The sequence below is a fragment of the Maniola hyperantus genome, chromosome 24 (assembly GCF_902806685.2).
Source record: "Maniola hyperantus chromosome 24, iAphHyp1.2, whole genome shotgun sequence".
NCBI classification, from domain to species: Eukaryota; Metazoa; Arthropoda; class Insecta; order Lepidoptera; family Nymphalidae; genus Maniola; species Maniola hyperantus.
Window position 1 is genome coordinate 1,111,027 of NC_048559.1, and position 17,218 is coordinate 1,128,244.

The following is a 17,218-nucleotide window of genomic DNA, read 5'->3' on the forward strand; positions in this document are numbered from 1 at the left end:
CGACAGACAGACAGACAGACAACAAAATTATCCTATAAGGCTTCCGGTTTTCCTTTTGAGTTACGGAACCCTAAAAATGGAATATAACTCCCCTGGAATCCAAGATTGTAACACTACAATCGGAAAAGAAGAGACGTTTTGCTTGTATTGTTCTTGTTTCCATCTTTACTTAATAACTATAGTACGGTTATAAATATGACAGTATGTCCGTCGGTCTGTCTTTCTATCTGCTACATTTTCACGGCGGAAAATCTACTTATAAGCACCTGCGGGATTCGTTAAAATTCAACCCCTAAAGGGGTGAAATAGGGGTTCGAATTTGTGTAGGCCACGTGGTCGAAGTCAAGTGGGCATTTAAAGCTAGTCATATAGATAAGATAAGATAAGTTTATTAATTGCAAAATTGTATGTACATAGGGTCTTAAAAATATAAAAGTCCAATTACAATCTGCCATCAATGGCGCGCAATTTTACAATAGTGTCAGTTACACATTTAGTTACTATTAACATAGGTACTAAAAAATAAAAAAATAAATTTAAATATGATGTCAGAGAAAACCTAAAATAGTCTTATTTAAGTGCATGTTAATATTAACTTAATAATAAATTACTTACATTGATGAAATTAATTACTTAATAAAAAATTAAGCCTTAATATATATAAATGCGAAAGTGTGTCTGTTTGTCTGTCTGTCTGCTAGCTATTCACGGCTCATCCCTTCAACCGATTCTGACGAAATTTGGTATAGATATAGCTTACATCCCGGGGAAGGACATAGGCTACTTTTTAACCCGGAAAATAAAACATTTGGAAAACCTTAATCCACACGGGCGAAGCCGCGGGCATCACCTAGTTACTTATAAGAACAGAAAGAAAGTACCTACCATCGTCAATCTTTGCGAGACTATTTTGAGTCCCCAAAAACTTTTTCTATAAAAAAATTACTAGACCACATCATAAAAGCCATAAGACGCAGTGTTAGAAATAGTGATGCATGGAAGTATAGCTTTTATAAGCTTTAAAATAGAGACTGTTTTCCCTTGAAAATATTATGTTAAAAGTTTCACTGTTGTGTGTTAGAGATATGTTTTAGACTTGACGATAAGTAGGTATGTGATTTTAAAATCGTACGAGATTTAACAAAATATTAATTTTTTATATATTATATTTTTGGTAAATATAAAATTTTTAGTGATAAGTTTGTTAAAATATAAACGTTTTCTATTCTAAGAATAAAATAGAAATATTTAAACATAAAGGGGTAAAAGAATGTATAAAATAGGTAATAAATTACTATTTTTGATAGACAAAATATTATTACGTCGAGTAAAGTCAAAATATTATTACGTCAGAAAATCGCATGATAATCTTTTAACTTTTTTTTAAGGAATAGAGAACTGTTGTAAATCACTATTTGTTTTTTCAAATAACTGTATACTAGTGCATTCAATATTAACTGGCGTATTCCCACTTGCGCGAGCGTCTCAGAATGAGCAATGAGCAGGGCCATAGTCTACCACGCTGGCCAAATGCGAGTTGGCAGACTTCACATACCTTCGATAACATTATGGAGATTTTCAGGTATGCATATTTCTTCACTGTGTTTTCCTTCTCTGTTAGAGAAATTGATTTTTTAATGCTTCTAACTCACTTAACTCCGAAAACTCCTCTTCTGACCCTTAAATAGGAAGATGAGGTGTTGACCACAGAGTTCTTATGCTGAATTTAGTCGTGTCGTGATCGTGCCTTTATCGTCAGTTGTCACAAAGTTTCCCCACAAAAGTTGTATGAAAACAGTTTACTAAGGGAATATTGTAAAAGTTCGCGCTCAGTACAAGGTCTTACATGTACTATTATTACTTTTATTTTCACTGACTCAGCTAAACTGGGATGTACTGTACATTATCGATAGGTCAAGAGTCGACAATTCATTCTAAAACCATAGTTTGGTTCTAGTTTAAATATTAACCAAAGATTTGTATGTAAATCTTTGAACTCGTGTTACTTTTAACTTACACATTTTTACCGAAATCTGAAAAACCACTGTCAGCTGAATTTTGTTTTTGGAACATACCTATAGTACCTACCTATGCGACAGGTCGAAACGGCAATCGAGGTGAGGTATGAGACGGGGGAGGGGGGTGGAGGGGGGGGGGTGGAGGGGGGGGGGCACAGTTTTGTAGACGGTACACAGATAAACTTTCAGCTTTAATAAAATAAGGAATGTCTGGCACGCGCTGGCTCTTAGGCCATTATTAACTATGTTAGTAATTAGATTAAGTTGTTAATGTTGTTTGTAAATCCATTGACTTATATATGACTTCGTATGGACAGGGCCATTGAACAACCCAAATGGCACCGACTCATTGGTGCTGATAGCACCAATGCACCTCAGTGACGTCTGGATTTCAAACGGGTCGTTCATTAGTATCTAAGAGGTGGCGCTAATTTATTTGGTTCCAAAACTGTGAAAAATTTTGTTCGCTTGGGCATATCTTGTCATTTATATCGATATATTATATCAAACTTGAAATGATAAATGAAATAAATAAATATTCTACGTGTTAATTTTACTCAACCTTCACCATTAAGTAGAGCAAGAACCGTATAAATAACTGTTATTAACATAATTTTCCTTGTTACAGGTACAAAAATATCTACGCCAAAGGAAATAACAGTCCACGCAATTGCAATAGAAATTAATGGCGGATCAATAGAACTGTCAGTCTCAATATACCACTCAATGATGATTGGACGAAAATAGACATCGCCATGTGAAAAAATAACCTAGAAAAATGTTCGCGAAGACAGACCGATTTTGGGACCGTAGAAAGGGAAAAGCTACGCGATGACGTCGAGACATCGATTCTACAATTGTATAAAATAATCGATTTTAGATACGCTAAATAGTTACGCTTTTTTGTGTGTCATAAATTAATTGCGCGTGTGTTTTTTTATTAATTTGCGATATTCGATTTAGTTGATTGTTTTCGTTATCGATTTTCGGTGTTCGGTGTTCTAAAGCAATATTAGTTAAGGCCGTCGTGAATAGTGATGTAAATAAATAAATAAATAAATCTCCAGTACCGTTCACTTAAGTATAATAAATGTGTAAATATTGATCTAAATAAATCTAAATTAATTTCGATCCAACAATCGCTTAAACACAGTTCGGTTTAACGGGTATTAGTTAGTTAGTACTAATTAAAAAAAATCGATTAAATAAAAATCGATTCACAAATTCCGTTCCTGTAATGCAATACATTTTTAAATTAAAACCACTCGAATTTAGAATTCGAATCGTAATTTTATTTAAACACCAAACGGGGCCAAAGAAATAATAAAAATAAACACTGAAAAACAATAAGTAAATGTAGTTAGCTAAAAAAAAACCGGTAACCAAAACCAAAATGGTGCCGAATGTGACAGCACTAATAAGAACTACGTTGGTCGCTTATATGAATGCAACTGTTATGAATGCAACTTTTATGAATGCAACTTTTAGAAATTCAACATTCGTAGTCCCAACGTACGTCAGCCCTGAAGAATTTTTGGCGTTACAAATGACAAATGGCTCGGATAATGTGACGTGGAATGATACGAACCAGGTCGTGTTGAACTCCTGGTACCCGAGTGGTTACTCACCAGCTCACATCGTAATAGCGTCTGTGGTGGTGACAGTGTTGATGATAATGGTGGTGGTGGGGAATATGTTAGTGATAATAGCGATAGTGACGGAGAAAGCGTTGAAGAACATTCAGAATTGGTTCATAGCGTCACTTGCAGTGTCAGACTTCTTTCTCGGGTTAGTGATAATGCCGTTTTCGCTCGCGAATGAGTTGATGGGGTACTGGATCTTTGGTTTCTGGTGGTGTGAGATACATTCCGCGATGGATGTGCTGCTGTGCACTGCGTCCATCATGAACTTGTGCCTCATATCGCTCGACCGCTACTGGAGCATCACTCAGGTAAGTCTGTGGTTATGATACTATAGTTGAGCCTATAAGAACGTGCGAACTGAATCATAAATGTGTGAAACCTTTCACTCGCACTTATAGGCCTTATGGAACTGGAACCGGCTGCTCTGGTGTTGTGTGTAACAGTAATATTTGTCGATAGCTTCTGCTCCCTGCTAGTTCCAACTACCTGCGTCCGAAGGGCATCGATAAGGACTTCTGAGGCATTAATACAACCCTATGATTGTAATTATTTATGACCCAGTTCACACGTTCGTAATGGATCAACTATAGGAACAAGCTAATATCTGACAAGAATAGATTTATTCACTGTAGTGTGTTAGAAAAAAAGAGATGACAGCAAACTAACATGTGCTGCGACTGAATCGAAAAATTCAAATTATTAAAAAAAACAATTTTAATAAAAAAAAAATTAAAAAGATAATTTTGGAAATTGTAATTAAGTATCTATAGTCTATATTATGGATGATTGAAGAATCATCCATATAATAAAAAAACACATAAAATTAATTATTTCAGCCTATGTCGGTTACTTCTACCTTAAAACTAGGAAGTACCTACAGTTATTTCATTCCCGTGAGCAATTTCCCACATAGGCAACATAATCGCTTTTATATCGATAGCCGTTCAGAATAATACAATTTCATTTTGTATAAAACGGTGTAATTTCGAACCGAATGCATATTATATTCCCACTCGCCAGCACCCTGGAGGTTTTGTTTGACAATGAATAATGGACGCTTCAGCCCAATTCCCCTGCACTCAATAGCCAATAGCTCTGCGAGGACGGGAGCCGGCGATATGCGGCCGGAACTGATTAATACCGGTTCACTCCGGTTTGGACTGGTTTATTCTAGCTGCATCTAGTATTTACTACTTTGGTTTTACATTCTCTTTGATCCCAAATAAACAAGAGAACCCTCACCATTATGTGTGATTAATGGAACAGGTTACAACCCTCAACAAAGAGGATTAGTTTCCAAGTTTTGTTTATGAATAACTAGCTGATGCCCGCGACTTCATCGGCGTGGATTTACGTATTTGAAAATCTCGTGGGAACTCTTCGATTTTCTGAGATGAAAAGAAGGTCACTCTCCTTGTCTGTAACTATACCCATGCAAAAATCATTTCGATCCATTGCTCCGTTGCGACGTGATTGACGGACAAATCAACAAACCAACAAACAAACACACTGTCGCAATTATAATAAATAGTGATGTATAGATGATAGTAGGTAGAGATGGGAAGTGATGACTTGACTTTGACATAGGTATAGTCGGCGACAGGTGAAGATGGCTATCGGAGAAGAAACGCACCGCACACCCGCACAGCCCCCGTGCTAACCCGGTGCGGGTGAGCGCGGGTGACGTGCGGGGTGTCCCCCCGCCCCATATCCCGATTGCTATCCCAACCTGTCGTCCGTTTTAGTACTAATTTAGTAATTCTTCGACATTATCGGGAAAATTTCAACGCTAATTTAGTTTAGAGAAAGACAACATTCTGTTGTCTTTCTCTAAACTAAATTTAGAGTATCTGCATCTTTTTCTTTTTATTATTGCTAAAAAAGGACGAAGCCTGAATTTTACATTTAAAGCCTTAAATTTTAGTGCACGCTACAAACAATAGGCTTGCGACTAGCAGGTACTGCTAATGTCACGAGATTTGACAGCTCTAAATTAAATTTAAAACTGTCAAACTGTGTCTGTCCTTTTCATATTATATTAGTAAGAAGAGGATGTGAATACTCTAAAATTTAGGTATGCTCAGAATCAATACCATTGTAACTTTTGAAATTAGCCACCGGAAATCGAATCTATTATTTATGTATCTATTTAATTAGTGGTGAAACTCCCCTATATAGTATCGGAGAGTTGGTCCAAACCCAATCTAAAGTGAATATTTAATCTTAGATCAAAGGGAACTTTGGCCATGAATAATGGATGGTCAGTCCAATCCCCAACCCTCAATAGCCATCATATGAGATTTTACACTATGTACCTAGAGTTTGTTCATCGAAAAAAATTTTCGACGACCTCCCTGGTGCAGTGCTAAGCGCTGTGGTCTTATAAGTGTTAGATGAGTTATATCACTCTTTTCTAAAAGGGTACCAGAAGTGAATTTAAAGTCATGCAGAAAAGCAGGGCATTATAAGCTATGTTTAACCGACTTAAAAAAAAGAAGGAGGTTATCAATTCGACTGTATGTTTTTGTTTTTGTATGTTTGTTACGCGATTACTCCGTCATTTATAAACCGATTTTAATGTTTTTTTTTTGTTTTGTAGGACATACTTTAGAGATGGTCCCATTTTAATTTGGTAAAGATCTGATGAATATCTTCGGAGATGGAGAACTCCTCAATTAATAAGAGGAAATTGCTCGCGATCAGTGTAATAGCTTTGTAAACAGTAGGGTTTTAACCAGGCATAGCATATTTTAAACCGACTTCAAAAAAGGATGAGGTTTTTAAATTGAAATGTTTGTTTTTTTGTATGTTTGATACGCGATTTCTCCGCTAAATATAAACTGATTTTGATGATTCTTTTTTGTTTGGTAGGACTTTGAGAGGTCTATAGTTTCGTTCGTCGAAAAAATATTTCGACGACCTCCCTGGTGCAGTGGTCTTATAAGTGTTAGATGAGTTATATCACTCTTTTCTAAAAGGGTACCAGAAGTGAATTTAAAGTCAGACAGAAAAGCGGGGCATTATAAGCTATTTTTGGATTAGTTATTTGAATGTCTCTCTTATTAAACGTCTCAACGACAGAGATAACGCTCTACAATTAATCTGCTATCTCCTAAAGGTCGATGTACATTACTTTCTACCACGTAGAACATCGTACATTGTACATCGAAACTGTTTTACTTAAGTGGCTTAAACTGGTTCGAACCGCTTTTAGGAGCTATCTATAATTCAAATACGAGTAAGATTAAATCTTGTGATCTATATTGAGCAGCGGTGATGTTTAATTCAATCTTAATCGGAGCTAATGGCTGTCAAATAGTCTAGGAAACAGCATCCTAATTATTTTGGAAGACCTATAGGGTGTAACCAGAACGCTAGCAAAAACTTGGCGTTATTGTTATAATACCTACCTAAACACAATCCAACACCAATAACCATTTACCCCATTTTGTATTTTTAGTGATTTAGTATCTTTCAAACCCGCAATGTATAGCGTGCAAAACTCGGGTCAATGCCCCGCTTACGACGCGAAATTGACTCCAAGTGGCCTACAGACCCTACAGTCAGATGTTTTATTTGCAATCCCAAGGCCAAAACCCTTCTCACTCTGAAAGAAGACCCATGCTCTGTAATGAGCCGGCGCGCGGCGATGGGTTGATCATGATGATGATCAAACTAATATTTTGAAGGAGCAAGTTTGTATGTGTATATGTTTGTTACTCTTTTACACAAGAACTACGGGACTGATTCTACAAATCATCATACAGAATTCACTGAACTGTTTTTAATGGGAATTTTGGTTTGGAGCGTGAAATGCGACTTAAAATTCGGGATAGCTTCCATCCTGGCGAGCTGCCGAGATACTCACTTTACGATTATAAAACCGGCCAAGTGCGAGTCAGGTTCGCGCAACGAGGGTTCCGTACTACGGTCGTATTTTTTCGACATTTTGCACGATAGGTAATTAAAAATCTGTGATGCATAAAAATAAATAAAAATCTGTTTTAGAATGCACAGGAAGACCTTTCATATGATATCCCACTTGATATAGTTATCTTGCCTCAAAAATTTAAAATACTAATTATTAGTTCATGACCACAATTTAATTTTTTTGTGTGATGTAACCACAAATTCACGGTTTTCAGATTTTTCCCCAAATGTCTGCTATAAGACCTACCTACCTGCTAAATTTCATGATTCTAGGTCAACGGGACCTGTAGGTTTCTTGACAGGCCGAACGACAGACAGACAGACAGACAGACAGACAGAGAGACAGACAGACAGACAGACAGACAGACAGACAGACAGACAGACAGATAGACAGACAGACAAACAGACAACAAAGTGATCCTATAAGGGTTCCGTTTTTCCTTTTGAGGTACGGAACCCTAATAATCCGGAATCTGGATATATTTTGTTATGAGTAAACAAGAGGTTTTCCAACTCCAACAAAGCGTGAAGATTCTGCTGAAATTTTGCTTTCGCGCACTTGGACAAAAATGAAAAATATGTATAGTTTTTTAGGGTTCCGTACCTTAAAAGGAAAAAAGGAACCCTATCTCTTTGTTGTCTGTCTGTCTGTCAAGAAAACTATAGGATACTTCCCGTTGAGCTAGAATGATGAAATATGGCAGGAAGGTAGGTCTTATAGCAGACATGAGGAGAAAAATCTGAAAACCGTGAATTTGTAGTTACATCACAAGAAAAAATTAAAATGTGTTCATGAATAAATATTGCTATTTTCAACTTTTAAGGTAAGATTACTATACCAAGTGGGGTATCATAATATGAAAGGGCTTTACTTGTACATTCTAAAACTGATTTTTATTTGTTTTTAGGCATAAATTTTTTCGATTTATCATGCAAAATGTCGATAAAATTAGCCTGAATAGCTCAACCGGTAAAGGAGTGGACTGAAAACCGAAAGGTCGACGGTTCAAACCCTGCCCGTTGCACTATTGTCGTACCTACTCCTAGCAGAAGCCTGACGCTTAGTTGGAGAGGAAAGGGGAATATTAGTCATTTAACATGGCTAATATTCTTTATTAAAAAAAAACACGATTTTTGTACGGAACCCTCAGTGCGCGAGTCTGACTCGCACTTGGCCGGCTTTTTAACAATACCTAATTTTTTCCAACACTAATAATTTATCCTAGACCAATCATTTATCGCTGATTATAACAGAACATGTTATATAAAGGCAAAAAAAACTGGCTTAGCAATATTGCTCCGTAATAAGAGATTATCTGCGTCCAGCAATAATAATCGCTCTCCCATAATTCGTGTAAGATAGATTGATAGCCTATAATCCTAGATCGAGGTTAATACGTGTTCTATTATTATAATTACAAGAATATTGCTAGCGTTGTGACCAGAAAGTTATCAATCTTACTTACTCTAGCCTATTATCCTAGGCTATCCTAAAATGTATAAGGCTCAACAGACATTGTTCCAACCTATTGGACCTGCATTTTTTTAAATAAAACATTCATTCATTCATTCATTCATTCATTCATTCATTCATTCATTCATTCATTCAATAATATCTAAACATTTACACATGATACACAAGATATGATATAATATGCGTATATGTGCAAAATTTAACGAAATATCAAAAAAGATACCTGGCATCGACATATTTCATGACTCAGCTACTGCATTCAAAAAAAAGCTCTTATCATTTTACGGTGGGTTCATCTCCTAAGTAACTTAATTATTAATTGTTTAGTTAAGTAGTTAGTTAAGTTCTTTTTATTTGTCTAGATATTTTGCAAATGCTGTGTACACATTTTATAGATAGGTACATTTATCAGCCTGTGTTTGTCTATAAGTGTCGTAGTTTGTGTTAAATTAATGTATTGTGTGTGTTCCTAATAGATAAAAAAAAATCCTTTTAGGAAAAGGTGACTGACTGATTGATCTATCAACACACAGCTCAAACTACTGGACGGATTGGGCTCAAATTTGGCACGCAGATAGCTATTATGACATAGGCATCCGCTAAGAAAGGATTTTTGAAAATTCAACCCCTAAAGGGGTAAAATAGGGGTTTGAAATTTGTGTAGTCCTCGCCGACGAAGTCGCGAGCATAAGCTAGTAATATATAAAAGGAAAAACTGACTGCCTGATCTATCAACGCACAGCTCAAACTACTGGACGGATTGGGCTGAAATTTGGCATGCTATTATGACAGGATTTTTAAAATTCAATCCTTAAAGGGGTATTTAAACGAGTAAAACAGCTGATGTTTAAAATTTGTGTAATCCATGCGGAATAAGCTAGTAATAAATAAAAAAGCTTTTACGTTAATAATCCATTTTATTTCCGGTATTACCTTGCACAAAATTCAAAATGGCGAGGATCTTTTCGGTGAAATTAATCAGCGGCCCACGTTTACGACACCTGGCGCTGGTAATTCATCATCCTGTATATAGCATTCATTCACAGATTAAGAGCCTCAATAGCTCAACTGGTAAAGGAGTGGACTGAAAACCGAAAGGTCGACGGTTCAAACCCCGCCCGTTGCACTATAATTGTCGTACCTACTCCTAGCACAAGCTTCACGCTTAGTTGGAGAGGAAAAAGGGGAATATTAGTCATTTAACATGGCTAATGTTCTTTAAAAAAAAAAAAAAAAATTAGGGGATAACCACTTTTGTTTAGGATTATACATCAACATCATGATCAATTCACCGATGGCCTACTACTGATCACAGGTCTCCACTCAGAATGAGAAGGGTTTGGCCATAGGTCAAATGCGGATTGGTAGATTTTAGATTTCACACACCTTTGAGATTATTATTATTATGTACCAGAAAATTTCACCCTCACCACCTGGGTGTCTGGTGCACTTCGCCCATCCGTTGTGCCAGATCCTTCTTTCCACGCACATGCAAACTGTGGAATCAACTCCCATCGGCGGTGTTCCCATTAGATTACAACATGGGGTTATTCAAGGGGCGGACTAACAAATTCCTAAAAGAATTCCAACAAAAACGCGTCGGCAGTTTCTCTGGTGTTGCAAATGTTCATGGGCGGCGGTTATCACACGCACAGCTCAAACTACTGGACGGATCGGGCTGAAATTTGACATACATCTATTATGTTGTAAGCATCCGCTAAGAAAGGATTAAATTCAATCCCGAAGGGGGTAAAATAGGGGTCCACGCGGACGAAGTCGCGAGGATAAGCCAGTAATATTATATCAACTGTAGCCCACTAGCTAAATAGACTGCAATCAATTCATGGCAAAATCTTGTACCTATATCAAATATTTGTAAAGAGCAACCGCCGAGTTTCTTGCTGGTTCTTCTCGGTAGGAAAGGCATTCCGAACCAGTGGTAGATGCATCCGACTATTCGTAAGTACTTGTAAAAGTTTATACGAATAAAAAAGATTTTTTTTTTGTTATTTTTATTCCGGTTTTAATTACTAAGATGAATTTAGAGACAAGTATTTTGTCTTTTGTCTGCGCTGCTTCAACCTGTCGGCTAATATCCCAGCCCTTAATAGCCGGGCCGATTCCATTAAGCGATTTGCCGTGAGAATATTAATTCCATCTGTATCGCCACCAGGGACTTATTAAGGCCGTGTTTACGTGATTTCAGAAAGTAAATCAACTCTTTAAATCTAAATATATAAAATGAAAAGGTGACTGACTGACTGACTGACTGACTGATCTATCAACGCACAGCTCAAACTGGACGGATCGGGCTGAAATTTGGAATGCAGATAGCTATTATGACGTAGGCATCCGCTAAGAAAGGATTTTTGAAAATTCAACCCCTAAGGGGGTGAAATAGCGGTTTGAAATTTGTGTAGTCCACGCGAACGAAGTCGCGAGCATAAGCTAGTCTAAATATATAAAAGGAAAATGTGACTGACTGACTGACTAAGCAACTGCCTAAGCTTGGCGATTGGGTGTGGGGCTATTAGGGGTCTATAGGTGGTTTGTGTATACAAGTAACCAAAAGCTTAATCTAAATACCTATATGACCGTAGACAGAGTTACTCTGTCTATGTATATGACGTTTTGTCGGTCTCAACGTCAGAGACCTCTACAAATCGGCTATTTACTTCTAACGGTCGATGAACATTACTTTCTGCTGCGTACTGTAATAGTTATATTGACGACCTCCCTGGCGCAGTGGTGAGCGCTGTGGTCTTAATAGTGGGAGGTCCCGGGTTCGATTCCTGGCAGGGGTTTGGAATTTTATAATTTCTAAATTTCTGGTCTGGTCTGGTGGGAGGCTTCGGCCGTGGCTAGTTACCACCCTACCGGCAAAGCCGTGCCGCCGAGCGATTTAGCGTTCCGGTACGATGCCGTGTAGAAACCAAAGGGGTATGGGTTTAATAAAAACTGCCATACCCCTTCCAGGTTAGCCCGCTATCATCTTAGACTGCATCATCACTTACTACCAGGTGAGATTGCAGTCAAGGGCTAACTTGTATCTGAATAAAAAAAAAAAAAAAAAAAAGTTATGCATCAATACAATGACTCACTTTCATCTCAATTTTATGAACAGACGTACCCTCAAAGTAGATAAGTATACGAACATTTCAAGATATCATTTTGGAAAAGAAAATAATAGAATGCTATTTTTGTCCCGCAGCATACAATTTAGGTTTCAAGGCGCAGATGTCCTGATGACATCGCTTCAAAATTACATTTTTCCTTATTTTTCTTAGAGCTCCGCAATCGACTGACAACTTGCTTTAACGGTGAAGGAAAATATCGTGAGGAAACCTGCATGCCTGAGAGTTCTCCATAATGTTCTCAAAGGTGTGTGAAGTCTACCAATCCGCACATGGCCAGCGCAGTAGTCTATGGCCAAAACTCTTCTCACTCTGAGAAGAGACCCGCGCTCTGTATCGAGCCGGTGATGGGTTAATCATGATGATGATGATTCTCACTTGACACTTTTGTATGTCAAGAGATGAATTTAACAACTTTTTATATATATCCTGGGCGGGTCTTCAAAAATTCGTATTTGGGCTTTCGGGCAAAAATAAAGTATTTTAGGGTTTTTGAAAAATTCGCCTGGTTTTCAAAACCCCACTCGAGGAAAAAACTTTATTCATATAGAACCTTCTTGAATTAGAACCTCTTGCCTCTGCCTGACTTGTGCCCTATTGATATAGAAACTTCTTATTGAAACCTCCACGGTACTGGCGCCTCTTGTATCAATCATCTAGAGTTTTCTTCGCTGTATTGAGATGAAAAGTTGTGTGTTTCGCACGGGTGTAAATTTATTTGCGCTCGAGCCTTTGAATTCCTCGCTACGCTCAGGATTCTATTTTTGGACCACTTGCTTCGCTCATGGTTCAACCTTAGAATCGTTGGCTGACTCTGAATTCAATACAAACTCTCGCGACAAAATAGCAACTTTCCAGCCTTGCATAATAAATAACTATTTTCATTTATATAATTTTTATTGACTTCTGTTATCATATTATGGGTACATTTTGTCTAAAATAAAGATCATTATTACATACAATGAATCAAAAACTTAATTTGCTATAATCCGCTGAAACAGGTCGAATCTGCACGGTGCAACATGCAGCATGCGACATGCACCGCCCGCCCTCCCACTGCTAAACATGCAGGGAAACGCAGCCACCACTCAGCACCACCACCGACAGCGGAGCATCCTCAGAGGCGGGGCGAAACGTGCGTCGAATGTGTTTTGGGTTTTTTTTTTTAATGGAGATAGTGAGCAAACGACCAGGTGGGTCACCTGATGTTAAGTGATTACCGCCGCCCATGAACATTTGCAGCACCAGAGGAACCGCCGATGCGTTGCCGGCCTTTTAGAAATCTGTTGGTCCGCCCCTTGAATAACCCCATGTTGTAATCTAGTGGGAACACCGCCGAAGAGAGTTGGTTCCACAGTTTGCATGTACGTGAAAAGAAGGATCTGGCACAACGGACGGTCGAAGTGCACCAGACACGCAGCTGGTGAGGGTGAAATTCCTTACGGTGGCGCGCGGTGCGGTTGTAGAAAAATTGTAGAGTTGAATGGTTGAGATTTGTGTGGTGCTGTACAGAACCACTCGTTTCTACAGGCGGTGTGCCCCTTGAACAGTGTTTTCTTTGTGTAGCACCGACGACGCTTGTTCGTGGCTCTGCAATTGGTCGGATGGTAGGTATTCGGACAATATTGTATTGTATTGTAAAGTTTTTGTTTTCGCTCTACTCGATAATAAAGATAGAAAAACCGGAAAAGAGCTTTTCTATTTTTATCTTGTCTTTGTCCTTTCGTTCATTTTTATTTTTCATAGGTACTGTCTTTTATATCTGCTCTGTGATAGCCTTGTGGTTAGGACGTCCGCCTTCTAATTGGAGGTCGGGGGTTCGATCCCGGGCACGCACCTTTAACTTTTCGGAGTTATGTGTTTATAATTAAATATCACTTGCGGTGAAGGAAAACATCGTGAGGAAACCTGCATGCCTAAGAGCTCTCCATAATGTTCTCAAAAGTGTGTGAAGTCTATCAATCCCGCACATGGCCAGCATGGTAGACTGTGGCCCTTCTCACTCTGAGAGGAGACCCGTGCTCTGTAGTGAGCCGGTGATGGGTTGATCATGTACTGTCTTTTATATGCTGCTTTATACCAAAACTAGCTGTTGCCCGCGACTTCTTCCATGCCCCGAGGGAACTGTCTTTTCCCGTGGATTTCCCAAAAAATCTTTCTACAAACCTCGTTCTAAAAATGACACATCTAGAACAAAAAGGAAATAATATAGTCCGTAAAATATGACTTCTGTTAGGTATGTCTTGTACAATGGCATGGAACCCTTCGTGTGCGAGTTCGACTCGCACTTAACGGGTTGTTTTCGAACAAAACCTTTCACATTGTAATAAATTACAACGCACTGCATAAGCCCGTCCCAGTTATCATCCCATAGTTCTCCATTTCGCAAAACAATGATATTCCCCGCATAGGCGTAAAATCTACGTTAAATTCAAACATATCGCTGCACTCAGCATGAACTCTATAACGAACGTAATTAGTGCTATATTCCAATGAATGTAAAATAGAAATGTTGGTTTTGGATGCCGCGTGACATGTGAATTTCGTGTCATGTGCAGCGACCACTACTAATTGTTCCCTACAATTTAATTTAATTAGTGATGTTCGAGTATATAAGCTGTGATTGCCTACCACACCCTAACCACTGTTAGGGTGTCCGCCTTCTAATCGGAGGTCGGGGGTTCGGTCCCGGGCACGCACCTCTAACTTTTCGGAGTTATGTGCGTTTTAAGTAATTAAATATCACTTGATTTAACGGCGACGGAAACCTGCATGCCTAAGAGTTTTGAATAATGTTCTTAAAGGTTGGCCAGCGTAGTAGACTATGACCAAAACCTTTTCATTTTAAGAGAAGGCCCGTGCTCAGTAGTGAGCTGGCGATTAGTTGATGACGATGTTCGTAAGCTAGCGCGCACCATGGTAAATTTCGGTACGTTTTTTTCCTCAAAATCTGTGAACTATAGAACTATGTTATAGAAAAATGTTCGCGACCGAATGAAACGCTCGGTTCACCGTTCCAGCGTTCCAAATTTGAATCGGATAGTGTGGAAAATAATTGAAATAGCTCTGTGTATGACGTGTTGATCAACGATCACATGGAAATTAGTTGATTAAGAGCTAGCGCGCACCACGATTAATTTCCGTACGTTTTTTCCGCAAAATCTGTGAACTATAGAACTATATAGAAGCGCGCGAACTGCAGAATTAATTTGCATCAGATTTTCATAGATTTAAATTCAAATTTACAGATTTTAAAACGCACTGCAACTCGCTGCATCGTGCTGCGCGCTAGCTCTAAAATAAGTGACAAGAACACGTAGTAGGAGCTGTGAAAGTATCCAAATTTGACCATCACTCTTCGATTGCACATCAGGAGGGTTCTGATTTCAAAATTAATGAAATGTTCGCGACCGAATGAAACGCTCGGTTTACCGTTCCAGCGTTCCAAATTTGAATCGGATAGTGTGGAAAATAATTGAAATAGCACTGTGTGTGTGTTGATCAACGATCGCATGGAAATTAGTTGATTAACTATTTCAATGTTTCACAAATATAAGCGCTCTATTCTCGGATCAAGTTGTCTTTTTACAACTATTTTAAAGTTGAGGATTGTGATTTTTTAGGCATAGCAAAATTTCAGGGCGTTCTAAATTTGAATAGGATAGTGTGGAATTTGGAAATAGTTGAAATAGCTCTGTGTGTGTTGATCAACTATTGCATGGAAATTAGTTGATTAAACATTTCAATGTTTCACACAAATATAAGTGCTTTATGCTCTGATCAGCCCCCCAATTGTGTAAGAATGACCATTTCATGGCTATCGTAATCGTCAAGAAATTCTGCCATTTGATTGGTTGATTCGCTGTTTAAATTTTTTCACAGCCAATCAAAGGGCAGAATTCTTGACGATTGCGATAGCCATGAAATGGTTATTCTTACACAATTGGGGGGCTGGTTGTCCTTTTACAACTATTTTAATGTTAAGAATAATGTAAAGCAATTTTTAGACATAGAAAGATTTTTCCGAAGAGCGTTCCAAATTTGAATCGGATAGTGTGGAATTTGGAAAAGGCATGTAGATTGCAGACAGCTATTATGACGTAGATAACAGCTAAGAAAGAATTTTTGGAAATTCAACCCCTAAGGGAGCAAACTAGTTTAAATTTACATTCTCTGGATTGAGCTAAACCATGTTGGTACCTAACAGCCATTTTAACGTTAACAATTGCGATTTTGAAAGAAAGATTTTTCCGAAGAGTGTTCCGAATCAGATACTGTGGAGGATAATTGAAATATGTGCCCTGCCTATTGCTATTTCAGTTTCGCAACTCGTTGAGCTATGTCGGTTACCTTTATCTATGAATTTAATTATGAATTTTCTTTTTAATAACATCCCATCTCGACATTGTTTGATCAGTCAAGTGAGGGTAAAGCCTAACATAATACGCTAGTACGTTCGAGTCCTAAAAAACTAATACAGGTGTCCTTAGTATGAGAGAATACCAACCAACCAACACCAACGTAGGTAGAATTCGAGCGTCGAACGAAACAGTCAAAATGTTCGAGCGTTAAAGTAAAATGGCCTTTTTTTTATAAAAGAATATTAGCCATGTTAAATGACTAATATTCCCCTTTCCTCTCCAACTAAGCGTCAAGCTTGTGCTAGGAGTAGGTACGACAATAGTGCAACGGGCGGGGTTTGAACCGTCGACCTTTCGGTTTTCAGTCCACTCCTTTATCGGTTGAGCTATTGAGGCTCCCATTGAGGCGCCTTGTTTTCAAGTCAATCATTCATATTTTACATTATTATAGATGCGAAAGTGTGTCTGTCTGTCTGTCTGTCTGTCTATCTGTCTGTCTATATGTCGGTCTGTCTGTCTGCTAGACTTTAACGGTCCATCCGTTCAACCGATTTTGACGAAATTTGATACAGAGATAGCTTGCATCCCGGGAAAGGACATAGGCTACTTTTGATCCCGGAAAATCAAAGAGTTTCCAATGGATTTTTAAAACCTTAAT

At 38.2% G+C, this 17,218-nt stretch overlaps 1 protein-coding gene across 1 annotated transcript in view; it reads left to right on the plus strand.

Moving 5' to 3' along the window:
- Nucleotides 1-17,218, plus strand: part of Octalpha2R (alpha2-adrenergic-like octopamine receptor) — a 403,149-nt gene that overhangs the window by 116,385 nt on the left and 269,546 nt on the right. Inside the window, exon 2 of the mRNA XM_069506894.1 lies at nucleotides 2,647-3,969. Coding sequence (XP_069362995.1) covers nucleotides 3,412-3,969 — 558 coding nt within the window. The 5' untranslated portion in view covers nucleotides 2,647-3,411. The remainder of the gene's footprint in view (nucleotides 1-2,646; nucleotides 3,970-17,218) is intronic.